The sequence below is a fragment of the Aotus nancymaae genome, unplaced genomic scaffold (genome assembly GCF_030222135.1).
Source record: "Aotus nancymaae isolate 86718 unplaced genomic scaffold, 86718_ANA_hifiasm-v0.15.2.pri h1tg000021l, whole genome shotgun sequence".
Taxonomy (NCBI): domain Eukaryota; kingdom Metazoa; phylum Chordata; class Mammalia; order Primates; family Aotidae; genus Aotus; species Aotus nancymaae.
In genome coordinates, this window is record NW_026988433.1 from 29,231,496 (window position 1) to 29,250,360 (window position 18,865).

The following is an 18,865-nucleotide window of genomic DNA, read 5'->3' on the forward strand; positions in this document are numbered from 1 at the left end:
AACTCCCTGGTTCAAGTGATTCTTCTGCCTCAGCCTCAGCCTCCCGAGTAGCTGGGATTACAGGCACCCGCCACCATGCCCAGCTAATTTTTGTATTTTTAGAAGAGACCAGGTTTCACCACGTTGCCCAGGATGGTCTTGATCTTCTGCTCTCGTGATCCGCCCACCTCAGCCTCCCAGAGTGTTGAGATTTATAGGTGTGAGCCGCCATGCCTGGCTTTTTTTTTTTTTTTTCCAGTTTGTATTGAGACAAGGTCTCACCCTGTCGCCCAGACTGGACTGTAGTGGCATGAACATCACTCACTGTGGGCTCAACCTCTTGTGCTCAAGAGATTCTCCCACCTCAGCCTCCCAAGTGGCTGGGATCACAGGCATCCACCACCATGCCCAGCTAATTTTTAATTTTTATTGTTTCGTAGAGACAGGGTCTTGCCATGTTGCCCAAGCTGGTCTTGAACTCTTGGGCTCAAGCAGTCCTCCCATCTTGGCCTCCCAAAGTGCTGGGATTACAGGCACGAGCCATCACACCTGACCTGTGCACAGTTTTAATGTATTTCGGTGTCATAAGAGGCTTTCAGATGTTTGAATGAATTTGCATTGCTGACCATTCTTATGTTACTAAGGTTCATTTTAAAAAATATTAATACATTCTTGATGGGTATATAACAGTCTGCTGTATTTGGCAATGAGTATATTTTCAAGGCCTTGAGAAAAATAGCTTTGATAGAGCCATTTTACTTCTAGGAAGTTAGCCTAAGAAAATTATTAAGATATAGCTAATACAACTTGGCTATGAGAATGTTTGTCATGAAGTTTCTTACAAAATAGATAATGTCAACTGTATGACATCAGGGAGTTGGTGAAATGAATCATGGTACTTCCCAGCTGCTATCCTTACCTGGTAGGTTAGTATTTATTGACATGGAAAGATGACTGCAGCATGTTAAGTGTAGAAAGATAGTTAAAAAGAAGTGTATACAATATGAATCCTTCTTAAACAGCATGTTTGACATAGAGGAAAGATTTCCCATGGAAGTGCTTTTATCTTTATATTTTGATATTAAAAATAAGTTATAAAAACAAAAACAATTTTTAAAAGTTTTTAAAAAATATTTTGTACTGTGGGTTAGACAGGCTGTCTGTAGTGTAATAACTAGTTTTCTCTGATTGCAGGGTAATTTATATGAGTTTTTGAAGCTTACTGGATGGAGAGGATCCAGAGTGTTGTATTTTGGTGACCATATATACAGTGACTTGGCGGTGAGGGGCCCTTTTTTCATTTGTTGGGGGACAGATGTGTTAGTTTCACTTGTTAAAGAATGTGTCTTTTATTTAAGGCCATCTTTATGCTTTCATAAAACCTAGAAGTAGGCTGCGTTTTTTTAATGTCTCATTTCTTTTTACAGAACAGGATGGATCATAGTTGTGAAAAAGATAAATATTTTTTGGAAATGATGGGAATAAGCAGTTCACCCAAAGTTTATCAGAATAATCTTTCCATTTAAATATTAAGAAATAAATGCCATTGTTCTTTTTCCTTTTATCAATGCATCAAAAAACATAAATAAAGTCCACCTTTGAAAGTTTGCCACCATAGGGAATATTGAAAAGAATGTGCTGTAGGTTTTCATGTATTATAAGAGAAAGAAATATTCAAAGTCTTCAAGAAACTGAACCAGTGGGCTGGGCGCAGTGGCTCACACCTGTAATTCTAGCACTTTGGGAGGTTGAGGCAGGTGGATTACTTGAGCTCAGGAGTTTGAGACCAGCCTGGGCAACACTGTGAAACTCTTGTCTCTACTAAAAATACAAAAATTAACTGGGCGTGGTGGCACACACCTGTAATCCCAGCTACTGGGGAGGCTGAGGCAGGAGAATCGCTTGAACCTGGGAGGCAGAAACTGCAGTGAGCTGAGATTGCACCATTGCACTCCAGCCTGTGCGACAGAGTTGAGACCCTGTTTCAAAAAAAAAAAAAAAACAGGAGAGATCCAAGATGGCTGATGATTAGCAGCTCGGGCACGTACCTCCCAGTGAAAGCACAAAGAACAAGAGGACGCCACACTTTCAGACGAATATTAGTTGCTCACGGACCAGGAGATTCCCAGTGGAGGAGCTCCACGGGTCGCCAGGGCGACTCTTGTGGCCGGCGTGGCGGTTTTGCTGGTGCCTTAGCACGCCAGTTCTTGGTGCAGAGTCCGGAGATTCCCGGGCAGAAAAGCACCATCAATCTTAACACCGCTCTTTTGGCCGGCTCAGTGGATTGCTCAGATTTCGGCGCAGGGAATCAACAAGTTGGACGTCAGAGACCCAGTTAGAAAGTCGGTAATTATAAAGACGACAGACGGACAAATATATAATGAAGGGAAGAAACCAGCATAAAAAGGTAGAGAATACTCAAAATCAGAATGCCTCTCCCTCTACAGGGGATTGCAATTCCTCATCAGTAACGGAACAAGGCTTAATAGATTACACGTGTGTTCCAATAACAGCAGCAGGTTTCAAAACGTGGGTGATAAGAAACTTCTGTGAATTAAAAGAACTTGTTCTAACCCAATGCAAAGAAACTAAGAACCTTGAAAAAAGGTTTGAAGAAATGTTAACGAGAATGGACAATTTAGAGAAGAATATAAGTGAATTGATGGAGCTGAAAAACACAACACGGGAACTTCGCGAAGCATGCACAAGTTTAAACAGTCGAATTGATCAAGCAGAAGGAAGGATATCAGAAGTCGAGGACCAGCTCAGTGAAATGAAACGAGAAGACAAGAATGCAGAAAAAAGGATGAAAAGGAATGAGCAAAGTCTCCAGGAAATATGGGACTATGTGAAAAGACCTAATTTACGTTTGATAGGTGTACCTGAATGTGATGAAGAGAATGAATCCAAGTTGGAAAATACTCTTCAGGATATCATTCAGGAAAATTTTCCCAACCTGGCAAGGCAGGGTAATATTCAACTCCAGGTAATACAGAGAACACCACAAGGATATTCTTCAAGAAGACCAACCCCAAGGCACATAATTGCCAGATTTATTAGGGTTGAAATGAAGGAGAAAATACTAAGGGCAGCCAGAGAGAAAGGTCAGGTTACCCATAAAGGGAAACCTATCAGACTTACAGCAGATCTCTCAGCAGAAACCCTACAAGCCAGAAAAGAGTGGGGACCAATATTTAACATCCTTAAAGAAAAGAACTTTCAACCCAGAATTTCCTATCCAGCCAAACTAAGCTTTATGAGCGAAGGAAAAATTAAATCTTTTGCGAACAAACAAGTACTTAGAGAGTTCACCACCACCAGGCCTGCTTTACAAGAGCTTCTGAAAGAAGCACTATACATATAAAGGAACAACCAATATCAGCCTTTCCAAAAATATATCAAAAAGCAAAGAACTTTAATACAATAAAAAATTTACATCAACTAATGGGCAAAACAGCCAGCTAGCATCAAACGCCGGTATTAAACTTATATATATTTTAATTGGATAAAAAGCCAAAACCCATCGGTATGCTACATCCGGGCCCATCTTACATGCAACAATACACAAAGACTCAGAGAGAAGGAGGAAGATTTACCAATCAAACAGACAGTAAAAATAAACTAATAAACAAAAAGCAGGAGATGCAATTCTCGCCTCTGATAAAGTAGACTTTAAAGCAACAAAGATCAAAAGAGGCGAGGAATGACATTACATAATGGCAAAAGGATCAATGCAACAAGAAGAGCTAACGATTCTATAGATCAACGAGATAGAAAATTAACAAGGATATTCAGAACTTGAACTCAGACCCGGAACAAGTAAACTTAATAAACATTTATAGAACTCTCCACTTCAAATACACAAAACATACATTACCACCTCACACCTATTCCAAAGGTGACTATATAATTGGAAGTAAATCACTCCTCAGTAATCGCATAGCATTTCATAGGTTTAAATGAAATATTGGTTGGCTGTTTGTTATCTTCTTCCCTTATTCCTTCCTGACTACATCATTAAGTATAATTATCAGTATAAAAGAGGTTTTCAATACCCATTACTAAATTGGATTCTAGCCTGGGCAAGAAAGGAATACTCCCATTCTCTCTCCCTCTTTCTTTTCCTTCTCCCTCCTCCCCATTCTCTCTCTCTCTTTCTCTTCCTTTTTCCTCCTTCCCATTCTCTCTCTCTCTTTCTCTTTAAAAAAAAAAAAAGAATTGGAACGTTAACCTATAAAGGGATAGATTTAAAGACTTGATGAACTTGAGTTTTACCTAAAATAAATAAATAAATAAATAAATAAATAGATAATTTATTTGGCACAGTTCTTGATAGATACACAACCGGTAAATGACAATGCATACTGCTAGAGGATGTAGTTGAATCACAGGTCCAAAAAAAAAAAAAAAAACAGAAAAGAAATTTTGAACCAGTGAAGAAGATGGGCATCCTCAGCCCTCTTACACTCTTACATAGGGCTTAGGATTCTAGCTTTAGGTGAGTAACCAGACTGAGCCTTTTAAACTGTAAGTCAGATACCACTTCCCTTAAAACCCGAAAGCCTTTCTTTCTCCCTCAGAGTAAAAGCCTGAGTTTCCATGGTTGCGCACTGGATTCCTATGGTTGCCCACTGGATTTCCCCTTCCTCAGCCCACTTCTCTGAAGATGCCCTCTGCCTCTGCCCTCTCTTTTGTCTCCTGTAGGTTCCCTGACTTGTTGCTTCTTAACATGCCACCCTCCAGCATGTTCCTGCCCCGGGGCCTTTGCACTTGCTGTTCTTCAGCCAGAATCTCCCTGCTCGCACATATTCGCATACTCTCCCCACCTTGTCCTTGTGTTAGTCTGGTCTTCCTAACTACCCTGTATGAAATGCAAACCTCCTTGCTTCCTCTCCTTTTCCTGTTGTTCTGCTTGATTTTTGTCCCTTGTACTTATCCCCACCTGCCATTGTGTATTTTACTTGCTTATTTGTTGTCTGTATTTTTCATGAGGGCTGAGATTTCTCAGTTTTTTGTTCATTGTTTTATCTTCAGTATTTAGGGCCTGACAGATAGTATTGCTTGATGAGTATTTGCCAAATGAGAAAATGGCCATTTAGTGTGATGATTGTATGTCTTAGATTTTCCAGGACATAGCTGATACTAGATAGTCTGGCCTGTTAAATAGGGGGTTACAGCATTTGGAATGGAAAATTTGATCATGCATGCTTATGTTGTATGTGATCATTCCAAGTCTGAGATTCCATGGTTCTCCATAACCCAGAGGGCCTGGCACACAGAGGTTTGTGGATGAATTGAATGAAGACCTTTGGTAGCAGTTAGGTCAAGCCCCTTTCCGCCCCATCTCATTTTTTTTTTTTTTTTTTAAAGAGACCATGGTTAATGATTCCAGACCTGGTGTTTTTGCAGGGGATATGACTCACGGCAATTATTTCCAGAACAGAAACTTTCTTGGGATGAAATGATCGAAGGCTGGGGCCAAATTAGTTTTAATTAAATGTAATTCATTGAATTCAGCTTGGTTAATAATTAACCATTACCATCAAAAAGTCGTTAAGTGAATGCCTCTCATGTCTAAGAAAATAATGATGTAGTGTAGATTCTGTTGAGACTGATGTTGACTTTTCGTGATCTCTGTGATCAGGATTTGACCCTAAAGCACGGCTGGAGGACTGGTGCAATCATCCCGGAGTTGAGATCTGAGCTCAGAATCATGAACACGGAGCAGTACATTCAAACCGTGGCCTGGCTGCAGACCTTGACTGGGTTATTGGAACAGATGCAGGTTGGGATTTTTTTTTCCCCTTCTCACTGTTTCTTTATGCCTGAGGTTACAAAGTTGCTTCTGGTATTTTCTGATTAATCATTGTAAAGTATGAGGCTTAAGTTATTGTCAGTAGACTGTGGAATAATGACTGGGGTTCTTTTGCTTAGAGAGTCTTTGCGGGGCCTGTGTAAATACAGGTGTTTGCTCACATTCCTCTGTCAGTGAAGATCCACTATGCTCACTTCCACACTGAAGCCCGTGGGGAGCTCTCCTGTGGGGTACTGGGATTCAGAAAGCCCTGCCAGTGCTTGAGTCTATGCTGGTTTTGCCTGCACCTGTCACAGTGGGACTTCTCCATTCTGGGCCTCAGTTTCCCCATCTGTGACATAAAGGGCCCTGTGGATGGAACAGTTCAGTCTAGGCCCCATGGCTTACTGGAGAGAGTCTCAAAGCAAGAGTCAAGATCCTGGGGTCCAGCCCCAGTTGATTTTGAGGATAACACCTGCAGTTTGCTGGCTTACTGGAGTTCCCTGGCAGTTACTTCCTTGTGTTAAGTTAGGCAGTCAGTTTTGGGTGGTTAGTGAGGAATGGCAGTTTTATTAGTCATTTCCTGGCCCTTGGAAACTGCCTCTCTTTTGCTGCTGTATCCCCTTAATTCTCCATGTGCCCCTTTCCTTTCCAGTTCCATGAGGCACCTTGCTTTCTCCCTGGGTCCAGCTTGCCTGGGCTGCAGCCATCTCAGCATGGGTGCTGACATTTTTAGGATAAGGGCACAGATGCTTGCTCTCTTGGCGAACACACCTGCAACCTGTGGCCTGTTGCCCATGCCTGCCCTCTGGCTTTGGAAATGGGCAGGGAACTGCCTTGCCTGCCCCAGCAGGCACTCTGTGTTGGGGGTGGCTGAGCAGTGAGATCAGGCAGAGCTGTGAGTGGCAGGCCAGATTCTGGCTCCAGGTGCATGCATTCCAGAGCATGGGGCCCTGCACGTCCCCCTAGGCCTTGTTTCCAGAATGCACTGGGCTCCATTAGTTCTTGGCTCTTCTCTGATGAGGATTTATTGTTTCCCTTGCTATGCTTGTCTGTGAGATGATTTTCTAAAAATATATGGCATCAATTCTGACTTAATGTAGTTTAGAGTCTGTGTTTATATGTCATACACTACTAATAGTTACTTTTTATGTGCCAGACACTGTGCTGAGTGCTGGCTTTATACACATTGCTCATTTAGCTGTCCCATGCTGGTAGGTACAATTTTCCCATTTTAGAATAAGGAAACAGGTTTTGAGAGGTCAGGTACCATTTATGTCTGAGATCATAAAATGACAGGGCAAGGCTTGAACCGAGGCCTGTGTGGGCCCCAGGTCCATGCTTTGGAGCACTGCTTTAATGTGCCTCCCTGGTTAGAGGGCTGGGGTGTAGGCAAGGACTTGACACTCAGTGAAGTCTCTGTGACCCCGGCCGCTGGTCATATGTACACACACAGCTGCACGTAGATGGCATCACTACGTGTTAGCTTTGGGAACAGTTTTTTGGGGGGTTTCCTTTTGTTTTTGTGACCTGTGTAAAAAGTTGATGATGAAGGTATGTATGTTTTATAGAATGGAAGTGCTGGAAGTATTTCTGTGATTTGTAAAATTAATTATACAAGGCATAGGGTGAGGGAAGGAAGAAAAGGGAATGAATGTTTACATAGCCAACCCGATTTCACAGGAGAGAAAACAGACTGCGAGATATGTAACTTTTCCAGAGTCACAGTTCTCGGTTGGCAGAATCAGGCTGTGTAGAAATGTCCTAAGAACTTACTGTGTTCTGGACACTGTGACCTTTAAGTTCATTTCATTTTCACAGTAACTCTTTGAAGTAGGTCCTGAAACGTCACTCCCATTTTATTGATGAAGACCCTGAGGAACAGAGGAGCCATAAATTGTCTAGGGAGGGGTGATGCTGGTGTTTACACAGCGGCAGCCCAACTCTGGAGCTGTAAGCTCCACGCATGCACCTATGTTGCCTTGGGTTCTGGCACTTTGTAGAGAGTTCTTTCAAGCTGGACTCAGAGGATATAGAGGTGTGTAGCTGCCAACTAAAGAAACATCCGCATGAATGTCCTAGCTCACTGTCTCCCTCTTCCTCAGTGTTCCTTCAGAAAGTTACAAGGTATTCCACTGAGCCTGCGGCAGATGTTTCTAGAACTCCCCCTTGGGGATTGTTTTCAGAGCATGTAGTACATTATTTGGACAGTTTTCTCAGGAGAAAAATTGGTCCTTTGAGATTGGGTTTGATTTTTTCAGAGCCAGTAGAGTGTCATTTGTTTGATGTTTTTTTTTTCCCTTTTGAGACGGAGTCTTGCTCTGTCGCCCAGGCTGGAGTGCAGTCGTGCGATCTTGGCTCATTGCAGCCTCTACCTCCCAGGTTCAAGTGATTCTCCTCTCTCGGCCTCCTGAGTAGCTGGGACTACAGGTGTGTGCAACCACCCCCAGCTAATTTTGTATTTTTAGTAGAGACAGGGTTTCACCATGTTGGCTAAGCTGGTCTCGAACTCCTGACCTCACAGAGTGTCATTTGGACACTCTGCAAGTCTAATGAATGAGATAGAAGTACATAAATTTTGGTTGTGATTTGGTTAGCTAGCCTTGAGGTGCATTCCAAAATGGCTTAGGTTCACGGTGGTGGTGCTGGCATTGGTAGACGCTTCTCAGGTGACCAACCAGTCAGAGGCCACATTTTGACCATAGGCCGGCAAAGGGCCACATCATGGTAAATATTTTAGGCTGTGCAGGCTCAGGTAACCAATCAGTCAGAGGCCACATTTAGACCACGGGTCAGCTAGCTTCTGCAGAGGGCCACATGGTAAATATTTTAGGCTGTGCAGGCTGTAGGTTCTGTTGCAGCTACTCACCTCTGCACTTGGAACACAAAAGCAGCCGTGGACAATATGTGAATGAATGGTTGTAGCTGTGTCCCAGTAAGCTTTATTGGTGGGCGCTGAAATTTGACTTTCGTCTAATTTTTACATGTCATGATTGTCTTTCTTTTTCTTTTGAGACAGAGTCTCGCTCTGTTGCCCAGGCTGGATTGCAGTGGTGTGATCTCGGCTCACGGCAGCCTCCGCCTCCTGGGCTCAAGTGATTCTCGTGCCTCAGCCTCCTGAGTAGCTAGGATTACAGGTGTGCACCACCATACCCAGCTAATTCTTGTATTTTTGAAGAAATGGGGTTTCACCATGTTGTCGAACCTGGCCTCAAGTGGTCCACCTGCCTCAGCCTCCCCAAATGCTGGGATTACAGACATGAGCTACCACGCCCGGCCTGTCATAAAATTATTCTTCTTTTGATTTTTTTTCCCCCAACCATTGAAAAAGAAAAACCCATTTGTGAGCTCATAGGTTGATAGAAAAATGGGCTGGTGGCTGAACTGACATAGGCTGTTGTACTGGCTAGATTGTAATATCTTTCTCAAGCAAGGGCAGAGATACGTAGCCAATCTTTTTTGCTGTGAAGAGCTGATTATGCCCATGAACAACCACTGGAGGTGGAGATGGCTGAAGTGCCTGTAGGATCATTCTCTGTGGGGCTTTGGTTAGTCTTTTCCAGTGTTAATGACCCACTCTAGAGTGCATGGTTTCACTTGAAAGATTAGTGGTAAGTAATGAACACGCACTGTCTTTGAAATACTTTAAAGTGGATTTCAGAACCAGAAGCTCTTGTTTTATGGAGTTTGACCTTGTAGGGGGACAGAGCTGGAGAAGCGGGGGTGGGCTCTGGGAAAAATCTTTTTTTTTAATGGGGGAGACTTGAGCATGTTTGACGGCTGATGGGAAGGATGCAGGTGAGAGGGTTGTTCCTATAAGAGAGGTGACAAATGGTGGGAGAGGTTCATGGCAGGACAGCCGGGAGGGCACCCCAGCCAGCTGCTGGGTGCTTTGTGGGAGGTAAGGCCCGAAGGGTGGCTGAGTGAAGGCAGCACTCAGGGTCCCTTTCCGGGCATGCATCCCTGGCCTCCAATTCCTGGGGCCTTTTTCCCTTGCATGTCCCTTCAGCAGCCTCGGGGTTCAGAGTCAAGCTGTTGAACTGAGCAGATGTGATAAACAGAAGGTTCTTGGCTCCCATGTCAAAAGCAGATGGTTTGCCCGCTTGGTATTTTCCTCCAGGTTCTAAGGTTACCCCTGTGGTCATGAATTGCAGGGAGCCCGCCTGTTCCCTGCGATCTTGTGCACCTTGGATTCTGGCCTCAGTGTTTCTGTTTAGCCACAAGAACCTTGGAGGGAGACTTGTGAGATTCCATGTGTTAGATCATGGGCAGTTGGCATTTTCTTTTGGCCTTTCACTCATATTTCGGCCCACCAGAAAATGCTCTGTTTCTCCTTCTCGTTGAGATGCTTGACTTCTTGCCTTTTGCAGAATATAACATTAAATTAAAAAGTTTAATTCGTTTATAATCCTACTACCCTTGTACAAATTAAAACAAATTTTTATGTTAATTTCCAAATGCAAGCACATACTTTGACACTTGCAGTTAGTGGGTATATATGCTATTTCCACTTAATAATGTTTGTATGCATGTATATAATATGTGTAATAGGTAACATGTACTAGGTATATGTACATTACAGTTTGTACGCATGTATATATCACCTACATGTTTTATGCATATGTGGATATATGCATGCATTATGTTTATATGTAGTCTTTACTCATAATTTAATAACTTCATAATATTTCATCTTAATTTGTTAAACCATATTTCTAACGTTGGACATTTAAAACTTTTTTATTAATGAAGAAGGCAGGGTGTCAACTGGAAAGTCTGAAAAATGTATTATTTTGTGCAGGTGCCAACCTTTGAGATGTAAAGGAATAAAATTTCTCCTAGAAAAGCTGCTAATAAAAAAAAATTCTCATTACCTAATGAACTTATTTGAAATCAAAACAGTTGTAATAATTAGCTTGCATCTTGCAGGTTCACAGAGATGCTGAGTCACAGCTGGTTTTGCAGGAGTGGAAAAGGGAAAGGAAGGAGATGAGGTAAGAGTGGCCCGTGTTGAATGTGGGAGTCCACCACCTTGTTCTGGCTGTGCTGGGCCTACAGGTGTTCCCCAAGGCCAGCCTGAGGCATAATCTTGAAACAGCCTTTTTTAGCTCCAGGTGTGTCTGCCTCCCCCAGGATCCAGAATCAGCTACCTGCTGTTGGTGACATGTGACATTTCCTTGAGGGCAGCTATCACCCCTGTTATTTCTCTGCCCTTGCCATTGAAGGCCTTGGGAGAAGGGAGCCTTTTCATCTCATGCATCCTCCCTGCCTGCCTGACCTTCCCGTCTGGGCAGCTGGTGGCCCAGCTGTTAATAATGCTGGCGGCACAGTGTGGCTGTTGGGGCAGCGCTGGATTTCGGCTCTGAACCCACAGTGAATTTTTAGGGATCCTAGACCCTGGTGCTTATTTGTAACCACAACTATTGCAAGAATGTGCCATCGATAAGCAGGATGTTAACTTGTAAAGAAAGCCTGTCTGCTGTGAGAAAAGTTCTGGTGGGTATCTGTCTTCAGGGAACCCCTACTGACAATCATGCTTCCCTAGGCGGATGCTTTCTATGTTGACACCGTTTGCATGAACTTTTCTGACTTTGCACATGGCCTTTTCCAGCTGCTGGCTACAGCTGTCTCTGAGGCTTGGAAACAGTGGTTGCTGTGGGATTCTGGCCTCTCAGCAGTGGGCAGCCTGACCTGAGGTTGCATGTGGTGGTGTGCATGGGTGGGGACAGGGCGTGGAAAGGGGACAATGAGTCCATTCCTCAGATTCTGCAGAAGCCAGGTCTGTATTGCATTTAGCTCGTCCTCCTCACTCTCAGGGTGTTGGCTGTCTGAGTCTTATTCTAACTGCTACCAACTAGTGGCTTTTATCACACAGTTGTGTAAATGACTATATTTTTTGCTGTGTTGGTAAATGACTTATTAACAGTCAAATAGTATTCCTTCGTTTTGCTGGAATACTCTGTATGTAGGGTCCCAGCCATCAGAGAGTGTGCCTACCCTGTATACACAGGATAGGGATGTTGATAAAGGCATACGTGCACGTAAGGATGACTGCAGGGGCTTATGGGCCTTGGACAGGGTGAGCAGCCTCACCTGCGAGGAGGCCGGGAGGCCCTGAAGTGTGTAATGGATGGGGGACATTTACATCACATAAAACAATCCTTAATTCCTCAGACAGCTGAGCACTTGAGAGTTTACAACATGCTTTTATTTCGCTTACCTTAGTTCTCACAATAACCTTGTAGAACAGGGGGTCTTGATCCTTTCTGTAAGGGAAGTTGAGACTCCTGAGAACATTCTGTATTCCTCTGTATCCTGTCGGGAGCAGCTGCTGCATCCCGTGTTTAGGTTTGGGAGATGGGGCGTGTGTATGCAGAGAAGTGTGCACAAGAATCTGGAACCCTGAGACAGTTAAGAGGGAAATGTTACCAGAATCATTTTGATGGATGGATAGATACGCTGACTGACTTATTGGCTGACTTACTTCCTCCCCTCCACTTCCCTCTCCTCCCTGCCTCCCATCCCTCTTTTTTCCTTTTTCTTTCTTTCTTGAGATAGGGTCTTATTCTGTCACCCAGGCTGGAGTGCAGTGCACAGCTCTCTGCAGCCTCAACCACCCAGGCTCAAGCGATTCTCCTATCTCAGCCTCCTGAGTAGCTAGAACTATAGACACATGCCACCATGCCTGGCCAATTTTTTTGCATTTTTGTAGAGACAAGGTCTCACTAGGTTGCCCATGCTGGTGGTCTAGGGTTCAAGTCCACCTGCCATGCCCGGCCCGGACTGTTTTTGTTTTTGTGCTTTTGAGATGGAGTCTGGCTCTGTCGCCCAGACTGGAGTGCAGTGGCACGATCTCTGCTCACTGCACCCTTCACCTCCCTGGTTCAAGTGATTCTCGTGTCTCAGCCTCCTGGGTAGCTGGGATTACAGGCCTGGCTAATTTTTGTATTTTTAGTGGAGACGGGGTTGCACCATGTTGGCCAGGCTGGTCTCAAACTCCTGGCCTCAAGTGATCTGCCTGCCTCAGCCTCCAGAAGTGCTGGGATTACAGATACGAGCCACCGCACCTGGTCCTAGACAGTTTCTTTAATTAGGATTTGGGGCTGTTTTAGGCTTTTTTCTCAAATTTGAGTCTTATTTTTTTTAAGTGATTTTGATTTCAGTAGTTTAAAAACAAGCCTTTTTGAATCATTCTCTATTGCTTTGCTTTTTTATTGCCCCTTCAGAGAAATGACCAAGAGCTTTTTCAACGCCCAATTTGGAAGCCTGTTCCGCACAGACCAGAACCCAACCTACTTCCTGAGGCGCCTGTCGCGCTTCGCTGACATCTACATGGCGTCTCTGAGCTGCCTTCTGAACTATGACGTCAGCCACACTTTCTACCCCCGGAGGACTCCACTGCAGCATGAACTGCCCGCCTGGTCAGAAAGGCCACCCACCTTCGGAGCCCCTCTCCTGCAGGAGGCCCAGGCCAAGTAGCTGAGGGCCCCCTGGGGCAAAAGCCAGAAACTGATGGCCCCTGATTGGCAGGCATGACGGGGTTGACATCATGTGAGTCTGAGTGTTGCTTTTGGAAAAGATACAGATACGCCTTTTGATATTTATTTTGTACCTTATGGAGAATAATTCTCCCAATAGTTAAGATGGGAGCCAGCTGCCGACGCCTCTGGCCTTCCCCGCCATGCAGGGCTGAAAGGCAAGCTTCACATTGGAACTCTGATTTCGCCTTTTTGTTTACGGAGGTCCTGAAACTGACGTCAGATTTTCTGGGATGGGCGAGACCACTGGATGCCATCTCTGTATTCCAGCAGGTCAAGCTTGAAACGCTTCTTGACTCCTCCATGGAACATTTCTTGAACATGTGTGGGCAGTGCACTGGGGGCTGCAGGGGCACAGTGACGGGCAAAGATTAACTGCTTCCAGAAGGCTGATTTAGTGGGCTCCCCAATGGCAAAATGCTGCTGTGAGTTGCAGAGAGGACCCCCTACCTCCAGTGGTGGCCAGTTCCCAAATCATTTGATACTAAGGCTTTGACATTCTGGCACCTCTCATCAAAGAGAACACAGCCTCCCTGGAAGGACTTACATGAGAAAGAACAAGAGAAGTTGCGGCTCCTGGACCTTCTAGTCCTCAGTATGTGGTTCCTGTGTCCTTCCCAGCAGGGCGGTGGGCAGGAGAGAGGAGATGAGAGCTCTGGTCAAAATCGCCTTCTAGCTAGCGGAACAGCCTTCTGGAGAACAAGATTGCAAGAAATGAGTGGATTTGAAGAACCAAAATATTTGTGGTAGGTCTCCCAGGAGCATGTAAAACCTGGATACACCACCAGGTTGGTTTCATGTGTTCATGGAAAGAAAGAAAATGAACCAGGATAAAGCATCTTTGTAATGAAGTGCTGTGCCACGGCACCCACTGGGTTGAAAATTGGAATCTTGTTAAAACATGGAATTTACCAGAAACAGTCCTTGTCTAGATGGAAACAAACGAGATCCCTGCTTCTCTGTGAGTTATCAACTGAGAGGTGCTTGGATTGGCCCGGGGAGAAGGAAGGTGGCCATCGCAACTTAACCATCTCCAGCCTTCTCCTCTCAGATTTCTCTCCTGTGGTGTTTGTGTGGCTATTCGGGAGTTTGTGCAGGTTTTTTTTTTTTTTTTTTTTTTGTCTTTTAGATGTCTGAGATGGGAAAGGGCGAAAGGACATTGAAGCCAGGAAATAGATATGACCTAGCTAACCAAGCTTTTCTTACTTCTTTCTAAGGGCAGTGCAAATGGCATATATTCCTTTTGTTGGAGGGAGGAATTCTTAATTGCATCTGCATTTGTAGTATCCTTCAACGTCAAGTGCGTATTTACCGCACTCGCTGAGTGCTATGGGAATGCCTGCTGTTATTAGTTATGATGCTGCTAATACTATTTTAATTGCATAAGCTGTATAAATACTTCTGTTCAGATTAGCCTGATCTAGTATTGCTAACACTCATTTTAAGCTTTTGCGGCAACGTGCATATATTCTTAAATCTAAAGGATGGCAGGAACATGAGGGGAGCTTGTGGAGAGTGCTTGCTTATTCAACATTTTTATTGTGATAAATGTTTGTAACCATCTATTGACAAAATGCGAGCCTGGCATTCCATGGGCTCCTTGTCAGATGGCAGAAACTTAATGAGTCACATAGCATCGTTTGTAATGCTGCTTGTTACAGTTGGGATGTACTTGTGATATTTTGCTGTATTTAACTATAATGGTGAAGGTGACCCTTTAAATCCAATAAGGTTTCCCTCCATCTTTTCTACATTTTATTATAAACACAGGCACAGTAGTATGTTCTGTTTTTGGAACAGGGTAGGCATTTTGTTTATTGTTTGCTTGCTTCTACGTGTTTCACCATCCGGGTGTACTGAAGGCTGACATTTAATGGGTGCGTGTTGTGCCCAGAACTGCTGGGTGTTGGGTTCTAAAAGAATGCGCTGGTGCTCTTGGCTTCAAGTTTCTGCTTTGGAGAAGCAGATCGAGGAAGTAGGTGTGGCCTAAAAATAATTCTTGGTTTTTATCTAATCAGATATTCATTGGTTACCTACCAGTTGCCAGTTATACGGTGTTTTGTTTACTCAATAATGAAGTAGGACTGTTTTTAAAACCTGTTTTCATGAGTGTTTAGGTTAGGTGACCTAGGCTTTGAAGGAGAAAAACATTTTCTGGGTATGAATAATGAGTTTTATAATTATTCCCATTTAGAAGAATTTTAGTCTCTGTGCCATTGAGCTTGGCAGTGTTGAGATCTCCCATGTGGGCTGGGCACGGTGGCTCAAGCCTATATCCCAGCGCTTTGGGAGACCGAGGTGGGTGGATCATGAGGTCAGGAGTTCAAGACCAGCCTGGCCAAGATGGTGAAACCTCATCTCTACTAAAAATACAAAAATTAGCCGGATGTGGTGGCAGGCACCGTAATCCCAGGAGGCTGAGGCAGAGAATTGATTGAATCTGAGAGGTGACGGTTGCAGTGAGCAGAGATTGTGCCACTGCACTCCAACCTACGTGAAAGAGACTCTGTCTCAAAAAAACAAAAGATCTCTCGTGTGGCAGAAGCCAGGCATCTGGGCCACCAAGGCACGCTGACTGTGTACCTTGCAAACTGTACACCCATATTGTGGCGGTAACGGGGCTGAGCACAGTCCATCCCCATGTGAAGGACGGGGGCACATCCCACTTTATTATTAATCCTTGTCTATGCTCAGTTGGGACAGATTTTAACTTGTCACTGTCATGACTTTTTTTTTTTTTTGAGACAAAGTCTCGCTCTGTTGCCCACGCTGGAGCACAGTGGTGCAATCTTGGCTCACTACAACTTCTGCCTCCCAGGTTCAAGCAATTATTGTGTCTCAGCCTTCCAAGTAGCTGGGACTGCTGGTGCATGCCACCACGCCCTGCTAATTTTTGTAGTTTCACTATGTTGGCCAGGCTGGTCTTGAACTGCGCCTGGCCTTGTCATGACTTTTTTTTTTTTTTGAGATGGAGTTTTGCTCATGTTGCCCAGGCTAGAGTGCAGCAATGTGATCTTGGCTCTCTGCAACCTCTGCCTCCCGGGTTAAAGCGATTCTCCTGCCTCAGCCTCCTGAGTAGCTGGGATTACAGGTGCCCGCTACCACGCCCAGCTAATTTTTTATATTTTTAGTGGAGACGGGGTTTCACCATGTTGGCCAGGCTGGTCTTGAACTCCTGACCTCGGGTGATCCACATGCCTCAGCCTCCCAAAGTGCTGGGATTGCAGGCGTGAGCCACCGTGCCCGGCCTGTCATGACTCCTAACTGGGATCTGGCACACTGCACTGGGCGTTTTGTTCTCCGGTGTGCACATTGATGAAAGCATATTGGTACAAGGGAAATGAATCTGTTTTCAGCCATTTAAAAAATCATTTTGTAAAGCAAACAAAATTGGTTTGAATACTTAAAAATTACTTTTTAACATTGCTTCGACTGATTTTCTAGAATTATGTGAATAGTAATGAGTCCAGGGCAGTCCATGTCAGCCATCACAAATATGACAGTCCAGCAAGGCCCATGGAGGTCCCTTTGGAAGGGAGTTACACAGCCAATTTTTCTTTTTCAGTGTTGCTTTTATGGGTGAAACCTGGCTTTTGAAATATTTTAGTTGTTTGGCTTAGAGCTCCCAGTTTCCCCCTAACATGGCACATAGCTCTTTTTTTTTTTTTTTTTTTTAAATCATTTTACCCTTCAGCAGTATTTTCTGCTATTCCCATTAATATCATGTAATATAAATCACCTGCTACTGATTGGGGTGTAATACAGACTAAAATTATCAGCTTCTTTGAATGCATTGGCCCTCTTAATTATTACAAAGGAGACTTGAAAAGTAGTCTTGTGTCCTAGTTAATTTAGGACACACGTTTAGCTTTGGGCAAACTAAGTAGCTTTTCCTTCTGTCCTCTTCTCAAAAGGCTTTTTAAGCAGCAGAGACTGCTCAATATTGGAACGGAATTCCTTTTCTGCATGCTCATTTGCTGCCAAAGACCGCTTGCAGCTCCTTGTCTAGAATGCTCTAAGACCAAATTTGGCCAGACACGGGGTTCCTTGATTGCTCTATTCAACTACTAGAGAACCTTATTTTGCCTTCTTAATAGCGACTTCCTTTTGTGCCAGGTATTTCTTTTATTTTTTCTTTTGCCTTAGTGTTTCGGAGCTTAGCTTAAAGTTCAGCTAACCTTTGACACTACTAGTGGGTTAAAGAAAGGGAAGGGAATGAAGTACCCTTAATGCAGGGTCAGCAAACTTTTCCTGTAAAGGGCCAGATAGAAAGTATTTTTGGCATTTCGGGCTGTTCGCTGTTGCTACTACTACTCGAGGAGTGACCGTGGTCATGGCTGTATAACTTGATTTACCAAAACAAGCTGTGGGCTGGACTTGGCCCTCAGGCTGTGACTTGCTAGCCCCCGCTCTAATGTATTGTGTTGGTGGCAGTGGCAAGATTCCCTTGCTGAGACGGTGCAGATGGATAACCTCGTAGCTGGGATGCAGAGAGGAGAAAGTTCTGTAGGTAATAAGTGCACTGTATTCCCTCATGAGCTACTTCCTGGGCATCGTTACATGTATGGCCAGTGTGTGTACTTGAGCTGTCAGGCTCAGCACTTGTTGAATATACCTCTCATTGCTTTAGTCTGTAATTGTGCTAGCATTGGGTGCTGAGCTCAACTGCCCAGATGACCTTTCCAGACTGAAGGACTTACTCCCCTAACTGCTGGGAGCGCTGCTGGCTGGCCATTTACTGCCAGTGGGAGTTTCCCCTGTTGAAGAGCCCTGCCTGCCCCAGATCACATCCCCTTCCTGCCTGTAACCCTTACCGGCTCCATGTGGGGTACAAAGGGCTGGCCTCCCCACCCAACTTGGGAAACCCTGTAGGGCCATCCCAGGTCCAGAGCCCCTTGTGGGGTCAGTGAGGCCTCATTGTGGCTGCATTGCAGCCCAGTGCCTCCCCGTGCCCAGCCTGTACCCAGCCCAGCTCAGCCCACAGCCCTCTCCTGTGAACCTTCCTGCACGCCGGTCTCCTCCTCGGTGTCTGCTTTTGGGGAACCCAACCTGCGACCGTGCTTCTGTGCGTTTTTAGTCCTGTAGGTTTGAACTCTGACTTCGGAGACTCTTCCATTTACCTAGTGGAATGACAGATTGTACCTGTATGATACCAGGCACAATGAATGCAAATTAGGTAGACTTGCTATTTATTCTAGATGTGAATTTGCTATTTATTCTAAATGTTGATTTTATGTGTATGTGACTCTGAACTTATTGCCAAATAAAAGTTTGAATTGTATCATCCGGTTTATTGTCAGTCACCTATTTTGTGTGTTTAAGTCCGCCGCGTTTAATGCTGATGAATCCACTGTATCGTTTTCTAAAAAGGCATTTTTCCAGGACTTGAAGTTATTTCTACAAAAATAAAGGAGGTCTTGAATTAAAAAAAAATTCTAAGGAGCTCTGAAAAATTTATCCATGAGAGAAGGGATAACTTTTTTTAGGGAAATCCCACACAAGGGGTATGGAGTTTTTTCTCACTAGCCCCATCTCCCCCAACCCCTAGCAAGCA

General features: G+C 44.3%; 1 protein-coding gene across 2 annotated transcripts in view; it reads left to right on the forward strand.

Moving 5' to 3' along the window:
* NT5DC3 (5'-nucleotidase domain containing 3) overlaps positions 1–18,592 on the forward strand; it is a 71,274-nt gene extending 52,682 nt beyond the window's left edge. For both annotated transcript variants that reach the window (XM_021675552.2, XM_064379909.1), the window contains exons 11-14: positions 1,174–1,260; positions 5,624–5,764; positions 10,703–10,767; positions 13,000–18,592. In XM_021675552.2, the coding sequence (XP_021531227.2) occupies positions 1,174–1,260; positions 5,624–5,764; positions 10,703–10,767; positions 13,000–13,252 (546 nt within the window). In that variant the 3' untranslated portion in view covers positions 13,253–18,592. The remainder of the gene's footprint in view (positions 1–1,173; positions 1,261–5,623; positions 5,765–10,702; positions 10,768–12,999) is intronic.
* Positions 18,593–18,865: the final 273 nt, after the last annotated feature.